Here is an 18,685-nt window from a genome sequence, read left to right as displayed (position 1 = left end):
GTGAAGTTCACAGATTTTAGCAACGCTCTTTTGTGTAACTGGCTTGTAAATATTATGATCATATCAATCTACTGTATTGTGTATTGTTTCTAAACGTATTAGATGTTTATAAGCTATTTCTCTGGTTTAGTTTGATGAACTTGAAGCTTTTCAAAAGGCTGAAATTCTGGGAGAAAAAGTGACATGAGGTTTTTTTTTAAACTTGGGCTCCACACACACACACACACACACACACACACACACACACACACACACACACACACACACACACACACACACACACACACACACACACACACACACAGTGATGTACAGCCATCCGAATGGTTGACAAGCTTGTGCTTTGAAAGTTCTTATGATCATGTCAAAAGGGGGAGATGACAAGATCGTATCTGCTGATGATGATGGAAGGTGAACTGAGGTTTTTCCATGTGATTGGCTGATGGTCATTTGTTCTGTTGAACTAGTTGCTGCTTCTGCTTCCTTTTTTGTCTCAGTATGAAAGGGCAGTTAAAGGGCCTGAGCTGTCTTTTATTCTAATTAAAACCTTTAAGAGTGTACCATCACAACGGTGTGACGGGAATGTTCGGGCAGTGAAAGTTCTATAGAATTCTGGGCGCCATTCAATACAATTTGGAATTTTAGAATCTTGCATTGTTACGCATTCTTTTATAGAATGTTCAAAAACCCACACTCTTAATGGTTAGACAAGAAAAAAAATCCTGTATTGGTCAACATAGACTGTAGCTTTCTAACCTTCACCTCCCCTCTTCTCTCCTCCTTTCTCTCCCTCCTTTCTTTCCCTCCTCCTCCTCCCCCTCCTCTTTCTTTTTTCTCACTCGTTTTTCTTCGCTCGATGGATTGTCTGTGTGTTTCTGAGGAGGAGTTAATCTAGTGGAGTGGTCGCACTAATCACAATTGGCTGAGCAGAGTAAGCAGGCTTGAACGCAGTGTACTCTGGAAGGCACACACACACACACACACATAAAGACACAAGCACACACACACACACAAAGGGACTCAATCACATATATGCTGGTACGCTTACTACATACTGTGTCAGAAGACTGCGGAGAGTGGTCCAACACCCAGCAACAGCAGTCGGGTTATAAGGAATTCAACACAAAGTTGAGGACATTTTTACCTTTTTTTTCAACCTCCAGCCACTACTTATGGAGAACGATCGTGTGCCTCAGACGGTAGGTCATCAGAATTCTCCTATTGTTATAGAATAACCACAAGAAATAATAAACGAGGACCGAAAACGGAGCAGATGGGAGCAGAGAGAAGAAGAGCGAGGGAGAGAGGCTGCTCTCAGAGATGTATGAAAGGAAATATGGCAAGCAAAACTGTGTCTGCTGATGATATTCTAGTTGTCACTAGCCTCAAAGCACTGGTTTTGTTTCCTGCACTTTTACGCACCTCATTTGTTTTACTTCCCCGCACCTCCCCCCTTGCGTCCCTGCTTTGTTGCTGTTGAGTTTACGGCTTTTAGTGGTTGTCCTTTCATAGGAAGTAAGTGCCATCCGCAAAAAGATATCAGGAAGCAGAGACAGACAGACAGAGAAAGAGGGGGGGAGTGCATAGGCAGACACGGCCAAAACGCCACTCACCACATGCCTGAGGGAAGAGTGACGCTGAGGTGATGAGTGAGAGGGCTTTGGAGGCCAGGGTTTGTGTGTGTGTGTGTGTGTGTGGGTGCGCTCGTGCGTGTGGGTGTGTGCGTGCGTGTGTGTGTGTGTGTGTGTGTGCGCTCGTGCGTGTGGGTGTGTGCGCATAAGCGTGTGTATGTGTGTGTGTTTGCGCGTGCGTGCACACATGCATGTGTATGCACATGTGCCTGTGTGGGTTTGTGCAGTGTGCTTTGTGTACAGTTCTTCTTGTCCACTTGGATAGTAATCTCTGTGTCTTGGAAGATCACAGAGTATCTCTTAGGATTGTAGGGAAGATTATGGCAGGGAACATATCTGATTGTGTGTGAGAGAGTTGAGATGAAACTGCCTTTTCAGATTGAATCAATCAAAGTAGGTGCAATTACATGGGCTGACGTGCACATCTCACCAGAAAGACGTAGATGAGAGTGTCTGAGGGGGCACAGAGAGTTCAGCCTTTGGTTGTCCCTTAATGTGCTGGCTGTTGTTTACAACAAAGCAACCTTTTTAGTTACCTCATAGCCTATCCCTTGCCCTTTGCTTGTTTATCAGAGATGGTCTATGATGACTTTCTATAATTCAATAACAAGAGGCATGTGATGTGACTATTGGTGGGCTATCTTTTTGACCTATCCCCTGGTCCCTACTTGATTATTACAGATGTTGGCTTTGTATAAAGTGACAAGTGTTGGCCTGGCCGTGGCCTAACGGTAGGGCACTGGGTTACTACACCGGCGACCCGGGTTCGATTCCAGCCTGGGTCATTTGCCGTTCCTTCCCTGCCTCTCTCTCCCCACTCATTTCCTGTCTCTTCTACACTGCCTTGTCCAAAAAAAGTAATACATCTTTTAATACCATAGGGCTACGAATTGCCAATATCCTTGTGATGCAGTGCGCATCATGATACAATACACAACATTTCAATTTGTGCAGTATATGTTCAGTACATGATTTTTATCATACTTGAGATCAATAGAATATCAGAAAGTAGTGCAGTTACTATACAATGCTGGCTTTCACTGCTAATTTGTAACTACAAGCTGTCTACTGGTAATATGTTTCACTCCCTTAGAGGAGCCAATGTGTGGACTTTTTGCTAGGCCGAGTTTTGACAAAAACCTGTAGACAATACATTTCATGATATAGTGGTCACGATACGACATCCAAATACAATATTGTCCTAATGATTTTTTTACGCACTCATAGTTGTGGATGTACAATACCAGAAGAGTCTGTAGTCAGTCATTGATGCTTCAAGCTGTTGTGTTGATGTGGATGATGATGTCTCGGCTGTTGTTATGGTACATAAGGGCTGAGGCAATTTGGGGATTATCTCCGGAGATCCTCTATGGGGAGCTAGCTGTGCTCCTCTGATCGCAGCCTTATTAGCCGCACACTGATACCAGGCAGCTGGCTGGATATAGAAGAGATGATGGACGACTGCAGAATAGTGCGTGTGTGCGTGCGTGCGTGCGTGCGTGCGTGCGCGTGTGCAGAATCATCTTAAGACGGTGTGTGTGTGTGGTTTATGCTATAGTAGTCATCCTGTGCATTACATGGGGATTTATCATAAAGTATCCATATGGTGGAGACTTTAACACAGGCTGCAAATTTCCATATTTGATCCCCAATACTGATTGACAACACCCCACCCCCCACCCCCCGTAAGACTGTGGCAACTGCACTGCCCTGGCGAGAACGACAATAAAGGCTATCTGTAAAGGCTATCTATCTAGTATTTTATAATGTAGGAGGTGTTGAGAAATGGCCTCCTGCTGGGGGATTGTTTTGAGGTGATGTTATCTATTCTGCCCTGCCCTGCTCTGTGGAGTGTTGGGTTGCCAGATCGGGTACTAATCCCCCCTAATTCTCTTAAAGTATGACTCAGATTGAGGAAAGGCTGAGCCCCTTGGTGGGATAATACTTTTCACTTCCTCTGCATGGGTGGGTGGGGGTCCGTGTGTGTGTGTGTGTGTGTGTGTGTGTGTGTGTGTGTGTGTGTGTGTGTGTGTGTGTGTGTGTGTGTGTGTGTGTGTGTGTGTGTGTGTGTGTGTGTGTGTGTGAGCGTGCATGCGCGCGTGCATGCGCGCGTGCATGCGCGCGTGCATGCGTGTGTATGTGAGTGAGTGTGCATGAGCATGTGTGCACTTTACATTCGTAGTCACTGCAAAAGACCAGGAGAGAGTGAGTCATTACTTTGGCATGAAAGAGTTGTGGGGGGATTTTTGTGAAGAAGTCAAGCAGACAGCGCACAATTGTCATTGAAGCTGCTTCCTTTCAACCGTCACCATTTCACTCCCCCCCCCCCCCAACACAGATACTCGAAGGATCAAAACGTAGTGGAAAGTGGAGCTAATTCAGTCAATACCTCGATTTAATTAATCAAATTGAATTTATCAAGACTGTTCAACAGACTCATCTAGAAATTGATGTTTGTTGTCATTTAGGAGACACAGTGTTGACTGATTAAATCAGTGAGGTCATGAGGAGCGCGCAACTTGTGTCAGCAATGATTGCAGCTTTCCCTTGTTTACACAAGGAAGACGGTACAACAAGTATGACTGTAGAGCAGAGCACTCTTTGGTCTTTACTGCCAACGATTTTTCATTGCTGCGTTCCCTCACAAGATGGTAATGGAGACCATAATAAATATTCATTCATTCATTCATTCATTCATTCATTCATTTAATTGCTGCTGTTTCCTTCATTTATCTCAAGGGTAATGTCCTACTTTCTCCTGACCTCTGCAAAAGTCGTTTTGACTAACTGAATGAGTGAATGACTGAATCACCCTTTGGTAACTTTGTCTAACACACACACACACACACACACACACACACACACACACACACACACACACACACAGTGCTAACACCACTGTGCTAACTTTGTCAGACACACACGCATGCGTATGCACGCACAAACAGTCTTTGTCTATCACCGGCGTGCCAGCCACCTGCAGGTTCAGGCTCCCTACACAACCCTTGTGGTCATGGTTACTGGATAGTTTATCAAGTTGCTGGGTGGTGGATTCCTTTGTTTTGTTTCCCACTTTGCCATCTAATCAGGGTGGAGGAGTTTAAGGCCGGCCGGGCTCCCATTACAGCCCGTTAGAGCAGTGTTTCCCAACCAGGGGTACGTGTACCACTAGGGGTACGCGAGCACACTGAAGGGGGTACTTGGAAAAATGTAATTTTGAGAAATGCATGGGCCATAGTCACACTGGAATAGAAAAAGCGATGTAAAACATGACTAGGGGGTACTCATGGCACGACGAAAAGGCTTGGGGGGTACATGAGACAAAAAAGGTTGGGAAACACTGCGTTAGAGAGACAGAAAGAGTGACAGAGAGAGAGCGAGAGAGGGAGAGAGAGCCTAGCCCAGACCTTGTTGAAATCTGAACACCTGAACTCCTCTCTGGCTGCATCGTTCACACTTGAGTGATTGCGTGCGCACATCTCCTTTTGAGAGAACACTTCACACCAGTCATTTGAACTCTTGGATAACAAAATGAACATCATTTTGTACGTAGGTGGTGGTGTGACTTTTCAGGATCACACAGCTGGAGCATGGAAACATCAGAATGCCTGAATGCGGCCATCGCAAATAAGGTTGCAACTTGCGAGCATATCTGTTGTGAAGTAATTTGGTGTTCAAGCTTGACTGAGAGATCTTGGCTTGGGCCTGCCCAAAGAGAGTTAAGATAAGAGGGATTACAGACGTCATCACAGCGTAATATGGCTTGGCCGCTAGGGGAGTCAGATTTCTTTTACGAGGCATGAAGGTAAACTGCAATGCCACTACCGCCAGGGTTGGAATGTGGAACAGTCATTGTTCATTGTGTCAGCTGTCCTTAATTATACCCTGCAATTCATGCTGACCGACAGCTGCAGTTAATTTGGCCACAAACTGAACACTGACAACCGGATATCCTCTTTCAGCCGAATGTCCGGATTTTGGGGAGTCAAAATTTGTATCCATCATGGCATCCCATCCACTGACTATGCACACCTGAGTTACTTTTCCATCCACTCGTGCCCTCGGGCCACACCCCCGTACTACACCGTGGCTAGTGCTTTTTCCATCGAGTGTTATGTTCTTATCAAAGAAACTCAAGAGAAAGAACAATCTCTTGGCGGGGAATGCATTGGCCACGGTGTAGTACGGGGGCGTTGCCTGAGGACACGAGTGGATGGAAAATTAACTCCCTTGCGCATGGTCATTGGTCAGTGGGTGCGATGGATGCCATTTTCGTACTCCCTTGCACATGGTCAGTGGAGGCGACACCATGATGGATAATTTGTGGCCAAGTAACGGCAGCTGTTGGTCAGCAGTAATTGCTGGGGGTAATTAAGGACAGCTGACAGACATTCACGCTGTCCTATGACCTGTTCCACAGTGAATAACATTTCCGTACTCCCCTCGCCATCATTTCCTACTACGCTGTTATGACGTTAGTAAGCCCTCTTGTCTCAAGCCTCTTTGGTTCTTATCCAATCTAAATTCTTTAGGTCTGCTGGGCAGTAGCATCTTGCAGAGTTGAAAGGCATTCGCAGAAAATTGTGCCTTGGCTTGTCTCCACTTTTCCCATTCCGTTGAAACAAGGGGGGAGGGGAATGCGACTGATTGAAAGATTGATAAGGGGATAGCACAGTTTTTTTTTCACTTTAGTATGGTTGTTTATGTTGTTCTATATCAATTAACACACATTTTTTTGTTACCTTTTTAAAAACTATTTAAAGGCCAAAACGCCCCATGAATCAAATCAAAGGCATACTACTGATGTGTCCCAAAATTCAAAACTTATCTGGCAATGTCTCATGATAATCTCAGTCTCTCTCTGTCTCTCTGTTGCTCTGTCTCTTTCTCATGGATATTGTACTCGTCCCGTCTTCATGATTCGCAGACTACCTTCCCCCCCCCCCTTATCACCATACCATCAACAGTACTTGTGGATGGGAGTTTTGGCCCTGCACATCTTCTGCTCTGCCTCCACTTGTTCCTATCCTATCAGAAGGGAGCTGGGCTGATGACTGAGATGACCCAGAAGGCTGAGAATCTCCAGAGATGCCGCATTGCTGTTGTCAGTTTTTATTTGTATTTTTATGGGTCTTTCGAGTCTTTATTATACAGGACCGTAAAGAACAGACAGGAAACGTGTGGGAGAGATAGATTGGAGTAGAGCTGGGAAATTGACCCAGGACGGACTTGAACCTGGGTCCCTATGGGCAGCGAGTCTGTACCGTACATGGAGTGCACTAGCGTTGCGCAACATCATCCATATCATTCATCTTTTTTTCCCATCCTCGTTTTTGTGCCTGTCCTTTTCCCGTACCCCTGGCAGTGCTGAAAGTACATCTTGGCACGTCCTCTGCTCTGCCACCTCTTGTCCCCATCCTCTCTCTTAAGGGAGCCGGTCCCACTCAACTCACATCAGCGCACAGGTGCCTGGCTGCCCTGTTGCTAGGGGCAACAGGTATGCTGCATTCTCTTAGGTGGCTTCCCTCTGTCGCCCAGGAAATTGTCCAGTAATGCCACTGCTGCTTAGCTTTAGCTTTGGAAACTCCTGGAGACGGGAAGAACAGACTTGAGCAACCCAATATCTGTTAATAAACCTTTTATTAAAATGTAGTGTAAGAAGTACTACAGGTAATAGTGCAAATCTTCTTGCTAATCCTGAGGGAAATTAAAGCCAAGCCATATTAAGGGGTGTAATGCCATTAGACTTCTGAAATTATTCAAGAACTGTGCATGAAGTTTGCTGTTTTGCAGTTGTAGCCACTATCTAGGGTGTTTTCATGAACATGATTATCAGTGAGGGCAATGTCAAGGTCAATTCTCAAGTACTACAGTAGGCATAGTGTGCAACAAGAAGATTGTAACGACGGCATTTCATCTTCCTTTTGAGGATAAAATTGGAAATAAAGCTATCACTGTTGATAAGATATCGTACATCCTCTAAAAACTCAGGAAAGGAAAACTTGCTTCGTGCATTTTGTGTCCAGTTGCATGAAAGACCGGTTCAGTGTCCTGCTTCAGTGATTGAGAGCACCCATCCCCCTGACAAATGAAACGTGGAGCCTCTGGCGGAGCTGTTTCTCGGATTCGGTTGAGTAAGTCCCTGGACCCCACGCTTAGCAGTCATATGTAATGCCGTAAGCATGCAGCACCCTATCCCACGTGCTACTCCTTTTATGCTGTCAGTGAGGCTAAGCTGTACCCCACCAGACCACCTCACCCGTCCCCCCACCAAACACACACAAATACACACTCACACACACTAGCATAGTCTCATAGAGAGCTATAAATAACACTACATGGTTTGCCCTCTCTCTCACGTCTCTCTCTCTCTCTGTCTCTCTCTCTCCTGGTAGTGCAGGACAGCTGTGAGTGCGGGAACCACACACCGTACCTTACTCTCAAAGCGAGTGGAGAGACTGTCTCTTGCCTCTTTCTCTCACAGCACCTTATAGACAGGACCTTGTTTCAGATCGATCAACTGCTTGACTAAACAACGCGACTACCCTGCCAGGTCTCTGGACCGTGACCCCCCCTCTGCTGGAAAGAGGCTGCTTTGTGGACCTCCTGGGGCAGTCTCTGGGTGGGAGGGGTGTCCAGGGCTTTGTTTTCAGTGTGAGTAGGTCGTGGGGCAAGTGAACAGAAACGACATTGGCTGTCGTCTTCACCCCAAGACACTGGATTTTTTTTTTTGGGGGGACTTACAGTTTTAGAGTTTAGAGTAGTGTCTGTCTCTTGCCTCACAAAACTCAATCCATTGCTTTTTCTTCCATTTTTGTCACCTGGGTTGTGGTGATTTTGTTTTGGTCAGTGTTGTGATAACCAGGGCTGTCTTGGGAGTGAGCTTGCCCCTAAAGGAACTGCCAAAGGGCAGTTCCGTCACTTGCTTGTGGAGCGATGCAGGACTTCTGGGGAGACATACAGGATCTGCGCAAATCCCGGATAGCCCAAAAGGCAGCCGTACGTGTATTTTGTGTTGATGGATGTGTTCATGTCCATATACGTTGGTTTGCTTTCATGTGTTAAGTCAACATTAATTAGTTTGCTTTGTGTTTTGCATGCCAGCTTTTATCATTCATATTCATCACATGCATGCATGCGTGTGGCATTTGTAAAGTGAGCCACCGTGTGCGTTCACCCCCTTGTGTGGGTGTTGGCACGCTCTTCATATCTACTTTCAAAACCTCCAACCAACTCAGTGCATGCGTTTGTAGATTTCTTGACCGCCTGTTGCACTCCCTGACCCATGAACGTGAAGATGGCATGGGATCAACATGCATGATGCTGGCCTGGGTGCTAGATGCTTCCCTGGGGAGTATTAGAAGAACCCGGCTCAGTAATAAACCAGGTTATGGTAACCTTGAGGTAGTGGTAAATCATCTGATATAAGAGTCTCAAGTGCTCATTTTCCTAACTAAATTACATCTGTGGGCTCTCTTTTGTTCAAGTTTACCTCTTCCTGTTGGCAAACTCAGCCAGTTTTAACACTTAACCATGCTGTTGGAATACCACCCTGGCCAGTTTCCTGTGTTTTAGTTATTTGCCCCAAACTGGCTTTTGCCCTTGTGTTAATACTCTGATTAGAGGCTCATCGTTCAACACAGGATCAACGCGCTCGGTCTTAAAATTCCAAAGGTCCCTATCGGGGAGTAGTGATCTGTACGGCGCTCTGTCCTCCGAGGCGATACGCGATACCCACAGCAGCACCCAGGAATTCCTGGGAACAGTGCCCAGCAGCCAAGTTGGCGTACCTGCTTTCATGTATACGCATCCCTCCATTCCCCTTTCATCTTGACTCATTCCATGACATGAACCCCTTTTTGCTTGGTGTGTTCTTACAAAGCAGTGTGTGAGTGGAATTACTGTTCATGCAATTTGTTTTTTTTTAAGTCTTGGGTTAAATGAAGGTCTTTCACCAATGCTGACATTTTGCTTTGGGGTTTGAGACCCTTGTACCCTTTGCTCTTTTGTAATTCCAGAGTGCAAAGCTGGCGACTAGATACTTTTAAAGAATGTTGTTTGTGTTGGTCGGCCAAAACGGGAGGACAACACTGATTCTGCGATGACGCACATTATATAATCAAGATATTTTTATGAAACCATGGCAAAAATGCAAATTCTTTGGTAAATCCATGGTTACTGGAAAGAGGTCACTTTTCTTCTTGATACCGTAAGGCATTTGGTTTTCAACTGTCTGAGGCTTATGAGTCCTAAAGTTAAGCTCAGATTTAGAGCTGATAGTTTGTGGAAGTCATGTCTCTGACACCTCTTACCAGAAGTGAAGTCTGCATTGCAATACAGTTGTCAATAGCAACCACATAACTGTTATCCTCTGCAGTGCACCTCATATCAAACTTGGACAGATGTGGCTGGTATGTAAACAGTTTGGACTAAGCAGGTTGAGTTAATGCATGTAGAGTTGTAATGCACTGTTGGATATGTTTATTTTTATGACCATGCCTGTGAGCCAATCCAGTCTAGACGTATGCAGATGATGTCGTAATGTTTATTTGTGGCCAAAGGACCTTACAGTTTAGCCAAACTGTCTGACAGGAATTGTAGTTCAAAGAAACCACTAACGTGAGTGGGTCAGTTGGTCAGGGCCGCTGGAGTCTTGCAGACAAGAGGTCTATTTTGGGCAGAAATACTGTGACTTGTTGCTTGGCAAAGGAAGAAATTCAAGACTGTCGTCATGGAAAGCGATGATGAAAATGTCCGAAATGACACAGCTGTGTGGAACAAGCACACTTTTCCATATCCGACATTGCAGAGATGTTGGACTGACCATGGGAGCGCTCCACTTGTGCTCCCGTAGGATTGCTGATAGGCTAAACGTACACGGGTCAAAAGCTGAAGTTCACATTCAGTGCCATGCCAGACATTCGAGTAGAGTAGGGCCTGTTGTCTTGGGATGTCTATGAAAACAAAGCTGTTCATTAGAAGGGGGTAAAAGTAGTGTCCCAGAAGACTGATGCCCCAGGAGCATAAGGGAGTGTGGGGTTGTAATGATTTGTAAATATACAGTGGGCTTTTATTTCGGCAACCCCCCACCCCGCCCATGCAAAAATGGCTGTTGAAGTGAAGGCAGGAAGCTTCTGTCGATCAACTCTTAGTTAGTGTGTTAGCAGATTTAAGTCAGGGCTAACAGGGTCATGATGGTAACTTTGTGAAACTGGTAAATTGGCTGTCCATGTGTTGGCATGTTAGTGATGTGCCTGCCTACAGTGCAGTTTTGTTGATGTCGTGTGTAATGGAAGCCACTACCAATCGACATTGACATAAAAGCAGAATACGTTTATGCTATTTTTGGATGTTGTTATCGCCAGAAAACGTTGGGCCTCACTCACCACAGAGGATGTAAAATAAGTTGCCACTGTTTTCTTGCTTCTTTTCATTTGGATACACTTTACACTTCATTACAGGACTTGTTATTGAAACGCTTTATTACCGTGAATGTAGTATGTGCCTGCAGACTCGTTACCACTAGTCAGTGTTCGCCACACATGTGAATGGATTGTAATGCAGTCCATTCATATGTGACATTTGTTACAGTACGCTGTGTGCCTTTCAGAGGCCAGGCTGTAGCTCGATCGGATGGAATTACAATTCACTACATCGCTCGGCCCATACCCTCAGAAAGCCACAGACTTTTGCATTTTGCCCGTTGGTCTGGTGGCTGTCTATTCCATGTCTGTTCTGATGGAGGGAGGGCCTTATGTCATTTACCTGCAAGATACCGTCGCTCTCTACCACTGCCACCCTCACATTTGCCATCCTTGGCCACGGCAGCACACACACATGCCATCCTCAAGGGGGATAGTGCTGGAATATTCCAGAGGGGAGCGGACGGTCTGTGTGTGTGCCGGGGGGGGGGTCTTGTTGCTGTGATTCATGTGACGTGTGTAAACTAACCTCTGCTGAGTGTCATCATTTGGCTGTACATCTCCAACTCCACAGCATGCCAAAAATGATACACACAGAGACACACACTCACACACACTCTGAATCATGCCGATCTAAATTCCGTTGCTCGTACGCGGTCATCGTGCCAAGTTGTGCTGCAGCATGCATGTGTAGCTCACCATCTGCAGCAGCAGCCACCTCAGCCAGCTAGACAGGCAGATTGATTTGACAAACAGGGTATGCAGAATGAAATGTCATGTTGTGCACGGCACGGGTGTTAATAAAAACATTTCCGATCAAGGGTGACTCTTTTGTCTGCCCACTTAACTGCTGTAGCTGCTCCAATGCAAACAGTCAGCCAAGCGGTGTCAGCCAAGGTGTTCCCTGGCGGTTCCGTATTCATCCAGTGTTGCTTCTAAAGCAATACTAATATTTTTTTCAGACTTTAAAATAACGGTTCCAAAATTTCAGTGGTTTGGCCATTTGTAATGGGACAACAAGGCTGTTGTGAATTGTATTTGTTGCTAGAGTTCTCCATGAGAGAAAAACGTGATAACGGTTTTCACTCACACAAGGTTCACTTTTTGATGAGAAAAGGGTTTTTTTTTTAATTCAAAAAAATTAAAATCGAAATGGAGATGAATTAAAATTCAGGATTTTATCTCATTTTTAAATTTGATTTCAGCCTTTTCTTCAGAAACATTGATATGTGTCGCAGCTTATGAAAAAAAAATTGTGCAGAGAACCGTGATATTAATTTTCATCAGGAAAACTGTGATACGCATTTTTTCCAGAACCGCCCAACCCTACTCTACACTACTATGGCATTGCAGTCTAATGCCTCTTTTCCATTGCCGGATTTCTGGTCGGCCCACAGCTCAACACAGCGCGCCTCGGCCGCCACTTTTTGCTCTTCGATTGGGCACGACACAGCTCAATCGAAGAGCAAAAAGTGGCGGCCGAGTCGCGCTGTGTCGAGCTGTAGTAGGCCAACCAGAAAACCGGCAGTGGAAAAGAGGCACAACTCTACTAAGGCACAATGACTTAAGTCATTGCCATTCTGGTCTAACTGACCTCATAACGGAGGACTTGTCTCGCATATTAACGCAGTAATCAAGTACTGTATTTTTTACATTTTGAAGTTGAGCATTTTGAAGTGGTGTTGTTTTTAATTTCCGGTGGCTATCTTGTTGTGCAGGGTAACGATGAGGAGGCGGTGGTTGACCAGGGGAAGACCAACTCCACCATCCACACCAACTTCGAGAAGGAGGAGCTTGAGAGTAAGTCCGAATCTGTTGCTTGTCTGCCTTCTTCGTTATTCCTTGTATGTCACAATTGTTAACTTTAGGGTATATGACTCTCTTTCTCTTTTGCGCGCTCCATTGTCTTTGTCTCTATTTATGCTCTTTGTTTACCCCTCAGTTGCATCTGTTACTCATTCACATACAGTATATACTATAACTGTCTCTCTCTTTCTCCTTCTATTTAGCTTTCTATCCATCTCTCTCATTTTCTTCGTCTGTAATTTGTCTGTCTTTCCAGCTCAATTTTTCTCTCTCTTTCCAACGTTCTCCTTTCTTTCCCCTTTCTCGTTTTCTGTCTAACGGTGTTTCCCTGTTTCCCTCTCATACCATCTGGTCATGTTTTTTTTATATACGTATTTGGGTGTGTAATTAAACCCATTTGTCTAAGTTGCATTACTCACGCACCCCTGGGTGTGCTACAAAATATATAGGCACAGACATGCACAGGAATACCTCCAGACATTCCCACTTCATAAACCCTACAGGGATCACCCTGTTTTAGCACTCACACAGACAGAGAGACAGGCACACCACTCAGACATGCTGTCACACATGTGCATAAACTCTTCCACATACACCTGCAGTGCACACGCATACACACACACACACACACACACACGCGCACACACACGCGCGCGCACACACACACACACACACACACACACACACACACACACACACACACACACACACACACACACACACACACACACACACACACACACACACAAGTGCACATGACGACCTCCCCGTGGTAGCCCTGGGAGGAACCCACTCACACCTACTTCTCCTGAGCTAATGCAGGGAATGGCCAGCACAGCACAGCACAGCACAGCACAGCACAGCACAGCACAGCACAGCACAGCACAGCACAGCACAGCACAGCACAGCACAGCACAGCACAGCACAGCACAGCACAGCTCAGCACAGCACAGCACAGCACAGCACTTAAGGCGTCAGACACACCAAGGCCAAACAGAACGCAAGCGAGACGAATGAGGTCTTTCTGCTTAGTTTCGGCCGGTGTGCTCTACTCTGCCTTTCACACTGACACACTTTGCCATTCATTTGAATGAGGCACCAGCGGTCGCCGGCATGAAAAATACGCTCGAGTTCTATTTTCCAAATGCAGCGCGGAGCGGAGCCTGCTCCCGCGATGCTGACGCCCAACTACCGCCGGTTGGTGTGTAAGGACAGATATGTTTCCATGTATTTTCACAAACGCCGGTAAAAATCGCTTCCGTCCTGCGACGCTTTACTGCCCTACTGTGTAAACGGCCTTATAGGATAGCAGAGGCCCCGGAACACGGAACACACACAAGTGGAGGACATACTTACCTAAACACGCAGAAAAATGTGTTTTCACTTATGTATACACATGCTGTCTCTTTTCTCTCTCTGTCTCTGTCTCTCTGTCTCTGTCTCTCTGTCTCTTTCTCTCTGTCTTTCTCTCTCTCTCTCTCTCTCTCTCACACTCACACTCACACTCACACTCACACTCACACTCACACTCACACTCACACTCACACATACACTCTCAATCTCTCTCACTCTCTCTCTCTCTGTCACTGTCACTTTCATTCTCTTGAACACACCCACTGTACAATGCATAAATGTAAGACATGAATGTACTTGTAGTATTAGTGTGTGTGAAAATTGTGTGGCTGGAAAAAAAAGACATGTGCACTCAGTGAAATGCCTAGAAGAGTACACATGCGCACACGCACACACAGGGACAAGGGAATGTCCCAGAAAGGCCTGACCTACATTCCTGGATTGACTTCTGTTTGGGAAGGAGAGCATTCCTGATGTTGGAACTCGGCACTGATTTCACACAGTCCAGGAGAGACCACAGTGCTCTGGTGCTGAGGGCTCTACACACGCACGCACGCACGCACGCACGTGCACACACACACACACACACACACACACACACACACACACACACACACACACACACACACACACACACACACACATTCCCACACTATCACTTTCTCTTTTTTTCCTTTACTCCCAAACATCCACCCTAACCCTCACCTTCCCAGAGGGTGGACATGTCTGTCTGTCTGTCTGTCTGTCTGTCTGTCTGTCTGTCTGTCTGTCTGTCTGTTTTTGTGAAAGGATACCCTGTGTTTGCTTCACTTCACTGTACTGTCACTCCCTCTTTCACTTCTCTCTTTCTAGAGCCTTTTGTTCTATTGCGTAACACGTTATAACCCTCGAGTCAGTAAGGACCACGTTTTTCATTATAACTCTTGAGTCAGAAATGGACACGTGCGCATGTGTAATCATCACCAGCACATGCATAGATGTTTTATCAAAGCTGTGTGTGGAGAACTGAGTGGATGTAAAGGCAGGGTGTATGCAGGGTTTTAAAAAGTATTAAAAGGTGATAAATTAAAAAGTCAAAATTTAATGGCATTAAAAGTCGTAAATTTGCTCAAAAAGTATTAATTTTTGAAAAACGAGGTATTATTTTTTTAGTTGCACCATTTTGATTTTAAAAATCTTTGTTTATTCACTGTTTATCACAGTTTTTCAAAACACCAGTGATTCGCGCAACAGTAGCCACCTGACCTAGTTCATAGCAGACTTTTAAACAGCACTCTGGAATCGCACTGCTCCCTTTCGGGCGTCTTTTTGCAAAACACGAAAGTGTAATGTAATGTTTAGAAGGTAGAAATTACAAAAGATGTCTTGTTAATACTGGAATCGGAATGTCGTGATGGTTGTAAAAAAAAATCTAAAGGTAGTGAAAAAGGGTATTAAATGGTAGTAAAATTGACTTCAAGATTGCTGTATATACCCTGAAAGGGACACAATGCCTGTCTCAAAATCTACACACAGTCATGAAAAAATGCTGTTTAAATAAACTCGCTCTGAGAATGTTTTTCATCAATGCCAGCAGTTGATACACATATGAAGACGGTATTTAAAGCGATCTTTCGTATGAGAAGTGTTTCCCACAAAATTCGCTCTGACCGCTCTGTCAAAAGTTGCATTTGGGGTTTTCTGACACCGGACCATGGAAGTGGTCGCAAGAGTCATCGTTCACCTACTAATGACTCAAATAAGCATGGACTGACTAGGGACAGTGATTAATTACATGCATTTTGATCCTACCTAGAGCTCCTTTAAATAAGATAGCCCTCAAAGTGCCCATCCATGCTTTTCCTATGAATTCATCTTAACTTTCTCCACTCCTTTTTGTTCCTACACCCTCACCTGAATGTTAGCTAATAGGGGTTGTTGGCTAATAGGGGTTTAGTGGAATTGTGGGTCTTGTGATGTAGCAAGCAGCATGCAGCCTTTGATTCCAAAGAAGTGCTTTGACAAGTACAGGCAGAGTCATGTTCCAGGAGGGGGACAATTACTGGCTAACGGCAATCCAAGGCACATCTCCTCACACTGTACTGTACCGTGGCGGATTTCAAATGCACAAATGGCACCTTTCTCTTTCTCTTTCTCTCGCTCCCCTCACCTCTCTCCTCCCCTTTTCTCCCTCACTTCTCCTGCTGCTCCCCCCTGTCTCTCTCCCTCTCCTCTTTCGTCCCCACGGTCCTGCACCTCTGTTGTTGCCTACCTTGCCTAAACACACAGGAAAATGTGTAACTTCTCATGCACAGTACAATATACACATTTGTCTCTGTATCTGTCTCTCTGTCTCTCTGTCTCTCTCTCTCTCTTTTTCTTTTTCTTTTTTTCTCTCTCTCTCTCTCTCTCTCTCTCTCTCTCTCTCTCTCTCTCTCTCTCTTCTGCAGTTGCCAGGGCTGTATCGTGCCACTGTCATGTGGGGTGCCTGTGGTAGGCTGGCCCCCAACCCCTTTTATGGATTAGTTTAGTCCTTTCACACCCAAATCCACATATTTCCCTTCATCCCCGAGGCCTCAGTGAGGGCCTCTCAGGTATTGGTAGCGTACTAGCCATGTACAGCTCATAATAGAACTGTAGCCTATGGACCAGCGAAAACCTGATGGGAGTCAGACAGGAGATGAACCTGATTCTGCATTCTAGGACCTGACCTTATTGGTCATTACCAAGTTTTTTTCATACACAAATGGATGTTACAGTAATAATACATTTAATTAATGACATGGCGTCACACACACAAATTGATAATGACGCTGGGTGACATAACTTGATTGTTCTCGAGTGTACATTGAAGTCATTTTTTTTCCTTCGAATAAGCTGTGAAAAATGTTTTGCCCATAGCGGTACTGCACACCTGTCCTGCACTGAAATAAATAGCACTGTCACTAGTCTGACTCTGAACCCATCAACCCAGACAAGGCTGTAGCCAGCAGCCAGTGGTATTTTCATAGAAGTGGAGCAAATTAGCGGCCAACCATGATGTGCCCCACCATTAAAAATAGATGTGCTGCTCCATTCATCGCGGTGGTGCAGGATACTGAGTGGGTGCAGCACAGCTCGGCCTGAAGCTTCATGAGGCGTGAAAGTTGATTGGATAAGAGTTTGGGCGGGAAATGAGAGAGAGACAGAGAGAGAGACTCTGTATAAACTGAGGCGTGAAGAAGTACAGGAAAAATAGGGAGTTGGATGAGTTTAAATATAACCGGTTGTGGAAGCTGTAACAGCGTGTGGACCTTCTGTTATATTCTAATTAACAAATATTTGTATTATTGAAATATAACTCCCTGTATTTTACCAGCATGGTATTCATCAGGTGTAGTTTCAGAAAGACAGTGTTTGGATCCAAGCTCCATGTAGTCACATGCACTGTTTGTTACATGGAGATAGATATACTATATGTAGGCCAGTGGTTCTCATATGCCTCTTTTCCACTGCTGGTTTTCTGGTAGGCCTACAGCTCGACAAAGTGTGACTCGTCCACCACTTTTTTGCTTTTCGATAGGGCACAACACCACTCAATCGTAAAGCAAAAAGTGGCGGCTGAGTAGTGCTGTGTCGAGCTGTAGGCCTACCAGAAAACAGGCAGTGGAAAAGAGGCTATACAGTAGTGTGGTCTAGGGACCGCTGATGGTCCATGAGAGCTCAAGTACGTGGGCTACTCTGCAAGGGGTTTCCAAGTGTTCCCCAACACAATATTTTTAACATTATTGGAATACTAAACATATCTAAACGCTTTGACTACAAGAAGACAAGCCTGAAATCTGCCTCTGAATTTGCCATTAGAATTATGTAGTGTGAGCAAGCACATCTATTTAGTTGACAGGCAGGCCCTGAAAAGGAAAAATGGGACAAAGTGATCTTGGTATGAAGAAAGTAGTTGGGAATGAAGGAAGTGAATCAGTGTTGTGGATTCTAGCTCTGTAGGGCCACATGCACAGTTGTGTGGGGGATAAGCTATAGGCTACATCTGGGACCTTCCCTCACGTGAGGAAGCAATTAAGTGCATTAGTGCGTAGGAAACTATTTGAGTCTGTGCCCAATTCTTTAACTTTTAAACTTTTAACTCCAAAACTTTAAAGGTACAGGTTTATGCTGCCCATTAACAAATGTTATCTTTTATGAGTGTTTTCAACCACCAAGTATTCATTATGACTGGGAAAATTACACTTTTCATACAAAAAGTTGGATCTTCTCCGTGTCTGCCATTTTGAATTTCCAGTAATAGACATATTTAGCTGCAAAATGTACTGTAGGCTACTTACTGTAACGAGTAAATATTACTTGGTAAAAAAGATGGAATGGACAACTTAGTTGAAATGGGCAGTATACAGTATATCACGAAAGTGAATACACCCCTCACAGTTTTGCAGATTTTTGAGTATATCTTTTCATAGGAAAGCATTACAGAAATGTCACTTTGACACAATGATTACT

General features: G+C 45.0%; 1 protein-coding gene across 5 annotated transcripts in view; it reads left to right on the top strand.

Annotated features, from left to right (window-relative positions):
* The first annotated feature begins 301 nt into the window (after positions 1-301).
* slc4a7 (solute carrier family 4 member 7) overlaps positions 302-18,685 on the top strand; it is a 79,856-nt gene continuing 61,472 nt past the window's right edge. For 4 of the 5 annotated variants that reach the window (XM_063199591.1, XM_063199590.1, XM_063199593.1 and 1 more), the window contains exons 1-2: positions 8,244-8,630; positions 12,772-12,853. In XM_063199591.1, coding sequence (XP_063055661.1) covers positions 8,568-8,630; positions 12,772-12,853 — 145 coding nt within the window. In that variant the 5' untranslated portion in view covers positions 8,244-8,567. Of the gene's footprint in view, positions 1,200-8,243; positions 8,631-12,771; positions 12,854-18,685 lie in introns of those variants that run through there. The other variant, XM_063199589.1, reaches the window with a different exon arrangement.

The sequence above is a fragment of the Engraulis encrasicolus genome, chromosome 5 (genome assembly GCF_034702125.1).
Source record: "Engraulis encrasicolus isolate BLACKSEA-1 chromosome 5, IST_EnEncr_1.0, whole genome shotgun sequence".
Classification (NCBI taxonomy): Eukaryota; Metazoa; Chordata; class Actinopteri; order Clupeiformes; family Engraulidae; genus Engraulis; species Engraulis encrasicolus.
This window is presented reverse-complemented; position numbering and strand designations above follow the sequence as displayed.